Below are 5,251 nucleotides of genomic sequence, written 5' to 3'. Positions count from 1 at the left end.
AATAAAATAAAGACAATAATCACAAAAATATGCAGGAACTAGCCACATTTTTAAAACATATTTCTTTTTGCTATACCAAAACTATTATCATGCAAAAGCAGTAACAGTTCTGTTATTTATCCATTGTTGTATCATCAAACATTATTAAATCAGATAATATGTTTATTATTGAGGTTTGTCCTCATATGTGATACAATGTCTACTGTCCAGTGGACAATCTTAGGTATGTGTTTCAACACGTCTTTACACCTAGTACGGGCCGACACCAGCCAGTTCCCGGTAGCTTGATTTCTCACTATTCCCGAAGATGGTGCAATAACCTCGTTGCTATTAGATCCATGGTTTTTCATGACGAAATATCTTTATTTAGAAATAAGGGGAAACCCCTAAATTAAAGAGAACAAATTCTAAGTAAAAACAATAGAACTTAAGTGTAGTATGTCTAGTTTTTGTTCAAAATATGCAGTTTTACATTATCTAACAGAGGATACTTGAGTAAAACTATAAAGAGCCAATTTTCTTAATCGCCAACGCAGCACAATCGTCGTGGCCTAACCGGTTCGCCGCCATTAGCGACCTTTGTTGTTATAATAACATGCAATTTGACCTTTAAACTCGCGCTGAGCCAACCGGAAAGCTCGAATCTACTTATCGACCCGCCCGGCACTCGCTCAAGTTCTCGGTTAAGGAATTTGCTGACACATTACTCACCTCGCTTAGTAAGCCTAGACGGGAACGTTACCGGCTCCTTCCAAAACGTGGTGAATGATTGTCAAAATAAGCCAACATCTGAAAAATATTGAGAGAAAAGAAGAAAAGTCGACTGTGAATATGACATTAACAGATATTAACAACAATACAGCGGAGCAAAGGTAAGTTTGTGTCAGTACACGTGTAACCAAGGCTTGCTTGCATCAGATCAACAGTCATTATCATACGTAGATAACGTTCGGAGGCCCCATCTACTCTCCTACCATCATTATAAGGTAGTTCAGCAGAGTTACGCATTGTGTGTAGTTCTGTTACTATGATGCACTATTTTAAGGTACTAAAACGTATAAGCTAAAGGGAAACATAACTATTTTGTATATGCTTTATGAAAGATGTATTACATTGTATGCACTTGTTTTATTCAATATCATTGTTGCAACATTATCATATTGATGTATTGTATAAATAAGCATATTGGACATATAATCATACACTTTCTTCATATAATCTATGATAACGTGATGTAACAAAAATCAAGATATATTCATATAAACAGTAATAATAATATATAAATAATCTTTATTTGTTTTAAACCAATTATTAAACAAGCTATTACAATCTTTATCGTTTGATTTGTTATATGTTTTACAGAAACATGGCGAAAATAAGTTTTACATTCAAAGAAACCTTACAACAGGCTGTGAAAGAGGGAAGAATAACCATTGGTGGTTATCAGTGTGCCAAACAAATGCAAGGGTAAGCTTCCAATTTCATTTAACACATCATTTCTCTTTTTTGTCCATTTGTTGCATAATAGTAAATACTCTATTATTCACAGAAATAACGCACAAAGAGAAATAAAGACAGTTCAAAAACATTTCATCTTAATACACATAATGTATACATAATGCATAACAGTCAATTTCCAAAAATATTATCATTCAATGAAATAATGTTCATAAAGGAAAAGGAAATAATGTTGACAAAAGAGGAAGGACAGTTCGAAAAAAATGTATTAATTTCCTTAATTTATCAATTACCTAATGACATCTTACTTCTCAGTACATAATGCATAACAGTAGATTTCCAAAAACACTATCATTCACCCAAACAATGCACTCAGAGAAGGAAGGACAATTTGAAACATTTTGTTGTAATTTCCTCGTTGAATTTTTCGTTCATACAGGAAGTCGGACAGATTTGCGTTCTGTGTATTCCCTGAGCAGACCACTGATGACGCCATGACGAGCATCGAGAGAATTCTATTAGAGGCATATTGTAGGGAACATCGCATTAGAATTGTGAGGGTAAGTAGCAAAATTGTCATACCTTGAAACTACTGCCTATATATTTGTTTTAAATTAACATCGAGATAGTCGATTGAAGACAGTTGTTTGAAGTTAATATAAGGAGATCGCTAAAGAGGTTCGTCTGAAATATACCTCAACACGAGTAACAGTGTTTTTGAACAATACAAATTTATGTTAAAAATAAGGGTTTAATGATAGTTGTTTGATGTAGAAAACAAACAAAATGGCGACTTGATATATGGTGTAATAATATTTGTGTATTTTGTCAATTATAGGTCGACAATTCTAAGAACCTTGGAAAGCTATTTTGCAAAATAGCCAACAAACGTTACAACCGTGAAAATGACTATAACTGCGTCCTTGTAGAGGTAAGTTGATCCCTGTAACTATATATATTTACTATGCATCTTAATATGTTGTATCGATCCATTGACTCTACTCTACAACTCAAAGCAAGGCCATACGTACATTATTGATTATCCACGTGTCTGAAATCCACGTTAGCAATTCTACCTGGACTTTTGCACGCGAAAGTCAATAATGTATTATTACAAGTGAGGTTAAGGTACGGATACAAAAAAACTTTCAAAGGTCTTCAGTGCAATAAGGCTAAGGTACGATACACACTTGGTATGAAAAGTGCACGATATATTCAAGGCATAGTTAAATAGCTCTTTATTATTACACCTGGTGTATTATATTTACCTAATGTTAGCTTTACCTGTACAGCTATAATCGTTACAAAAATAGCCAAATACACCATAGAGAAAGGGAAACCGTACTGAGATTAATTTCCAAAGGTTGTTATAATTGTTTATTTTGTTATTTATTCATTGTCTTTACATTTACAGAAATCACGGAACAGCATAAGCCTAGATGAAGTTTTGTTTATGGAGAGTCACAGACAGGCTATGAAGGCGGATCCTTGGCACGTGACCGAGATCCCCTCATAGACTGGTCTCCCAACCATACCCTTACGACTGGAACCCACAAGTAAGTATCATTGTATTACTGTACATCATAAGGAGATACGTTACTCTGCATGCATGCATTGTATATATATTTATGTCTGTTCAATGTAACGATTTTACTCGAGGCAATTTATCCAGAACATTTACCTCCGAGCGAAGTCTAATGTACAAAGACTGCCTAATGTATGTATACACATACACACATCATCTCGGTATTGCACAACATACACGAAAGAGTTTTCATGGGAGACAACTCGATTTGATATGATGCATATGATCAAATGCATATGATGCATGTGATATCAATGATTGTGTACACGAATCTCGTCGATGATTGATTTTATATGATTGGCATGATAAACATACTGATACAATGATAATAAAGGGCTATCATAACTGCGATTGATTTGGAAATAAATTGCCAGGAAAACTCTTACTCTCTTACACAAGTCCTTTTAAATAGATCAGGCTCAATTTCTTTTGCTACTTTAAGTTTCCTGGTTAATTCTTTACAGCATATGTACAACAGCAGCATAATGCAAGAAATAGTATCTCGTTTACTAATGTGTGTTTCCTTTTGTATATTTTCAGAGTCAAGAAAACAATACGTCAGGACGCTTGAGCTGGCGGGGCCGGTGATGGAACATGCTGTTAAATATCTCATACTACGGACTCTGTCGAACCACCGGTGTTCTTCATGGAAGTGGTGCATTTTATGACACTTCGAGTTCATGGGATATTTCAAATAGTGGGACATCACTGTTATCGAAAAATTACAAAAAAATAATATTGCAATAATATAAATTATGCATATTGTTTTACTATCACATATTATGTGAAAAAGAAAAGAAAAGGGAAAAAAGGCAAAAGAGGATTGCGAAACAAAAAAAGAAGAAGAAAAAATCATAAAATATGTTCATCGGAACAAGGTCAAAAATAGTTGGACTGTTCCTGAAAGTGTGTATATTGAACTATATATGATTAGTGTGTTAAGTAAAACAACTGAAGAATTGACAAGGAGGCCAAGATAAAGAGGAACAGAAATAAAAGAGGATGTGTCAATGTAACAAGTGTGTCCGTGTATTTTATACACCTAAGATGAACAGTTACTACCCGGAAAAAATGTACTTATATATCAATCGTAATACAGTTGTGGTGTATTACAATACACACCGACCTGACTTAGCAACATAGCAGGTCTGTTTACAAAAACAAGCACACGACTGAGTTGCCATATGGGGCAGGTACTGCTACTCGACTGTAAATGTTGTGTATTAAGACATATAGTTTTATCAGATTCCCAAAAAGGAGACATCGTTCGAGAAAAAATTACACAGCATTACATGCTAGTCGTGTAAAATGCTTAACATTGAAGTTGAAATTCTTAATTATATTTTACACTTTAGAAACAACTTCTCGACTATTCATACCTTTGTAAATATCTTTGGTTAGTGATAGAAGCGTATGGAACAGCATTGCATGGTATACTGTTGTTAATATGTTTACACAGTCATGTAAAAAGGATGTTTGTTCGTAATTAATTGGTGTCGTTATTCTTGTACATATTTTTCTAAGAATTCATTCCATTTTTATTTGTAGAATTTATAACGACGAAGTAATAATACGACAAACTACTGATCAGAGATAAGGTATATGCATGTACATTATCATTTAATTAACCATTGTTATGTAAATAAATATCTTTAAGTCAATCTTACTATTTTGTTAACCATTGTGATGTAAATAAATAGCATCATGTCACTCTTACCAATTATTCCGTTGTATATAAAATTTGATTGATATTATTGATTGAATCAATGGAATAAAAGTTCGGAAATGGAGATCTATGTATTTGTTTTTATTATGTAAATACGTAATTCTCACGAATATATCGGCGAACATATATTGAATTTTTAAAAACAAACTGCATAATACGAGTTAAATTTGAATTGAATAGGCATCATACTGGCAAAAAAGGAAGCACTCCCTTTAAAGTAAGTGAAACAATTCTAGCGCATAGATTGATCTGCCTTCGTCAAGATATTTTCTTATTTTCAATTCTCTCATCAAAACGTATTTGGAATACTATGTTTTGACAAAGAGCTGATAGCAACTAATCATTCCACTGAAAGTCAAATTGGATAAATTGGGCTTAATTCTCCTTCATGGTAATTAGGCAAGACAGCTGATATCGCAACAAAAGACAAACTGGAGGTAGAAATTTTGTATTGGGTTTAAAGCATTGATAGATGTGTCTCC

The 5,251-nt window shown here is 33.5% G+C and overlaps 1 protein-coding gene across 1 annotated transcript; it reads left to right on the top strand.

Annotated features, from left to right (window-relative positions):
- Nucleotides 1–640: 640 nt before the first annotated feature.
- Nucleotides 641–4,828, top strand: LOC110452515. The gene is made up of 6 exons (XM_021501094.1): nucleotides 641–872; nucleotides 1,363–1,467; nucleotides 1,898–2,018; nucleotides 2,297–2,389; nucleotides 2,873–3,014; nucleotides 3,584–4,828. Exons 1-5 carry the CDS (start codon nucleotides 766–768, stop codon nucleotides 2,972–2,974), a joined length of 528 nt encoding a protein of 175 aa, XP_021356769.1. The 5' UTR covers nucleotides 641–765; the 3' UTR covers nucleotides 2,975–3,014; nucleotides 3,584–4,828.
- The last annotated feature ends 423 nt before the right edge of the window (nucleotides 4,829–5,251 follow it).

The sequence above is a fragment of the Mizuhopecten yessoensis genome, unplaced genomic scaffold (assembly GCF_002113885.1).
Source record: "Mizuhopecten yessoensis strain PY_sf001 unplaced genomic scaffold, ASM211388v2 scaffold6719, whole genome shotgun sequence".
Classification (NCBI taxonomy): Eukaryota; Metazoa; Mollusca; class Bivalvia; order Pectinida; family Pectinidae; genus Mizuhopecten; species Mizuhopecten yessoensis.
The sequence above is the reverse complement of the archived record's forward strand: the minus strand, read 5'-3'. Positions and strand labels throughout refer to the sequence as shown.

Bases quoted from the DNA above. Each gene is read 5' to 3' on its own strand.
- LOC110452515 (XM_021501094.1), top strand. From the start codon at position 766: ATGATTGTCAAAATAAGCCAACATCTGAAAAATATTGAGAGAAAAGAA. The intron at 2,019-2,296 runs GTAAGTAGCAAA...TGTCAATTATAG, and splicing joins ATCGCATTAGAATTGTGAGG to GTCGACAATTCTAAGAACCT. The intron at 2,390-2,872 runs GTAAGTTGATCC...TTACATTTACAG, and splicing joins ATAACTGCGTCCTTGTAGAG to AAATCACGGAACAGCATAAG.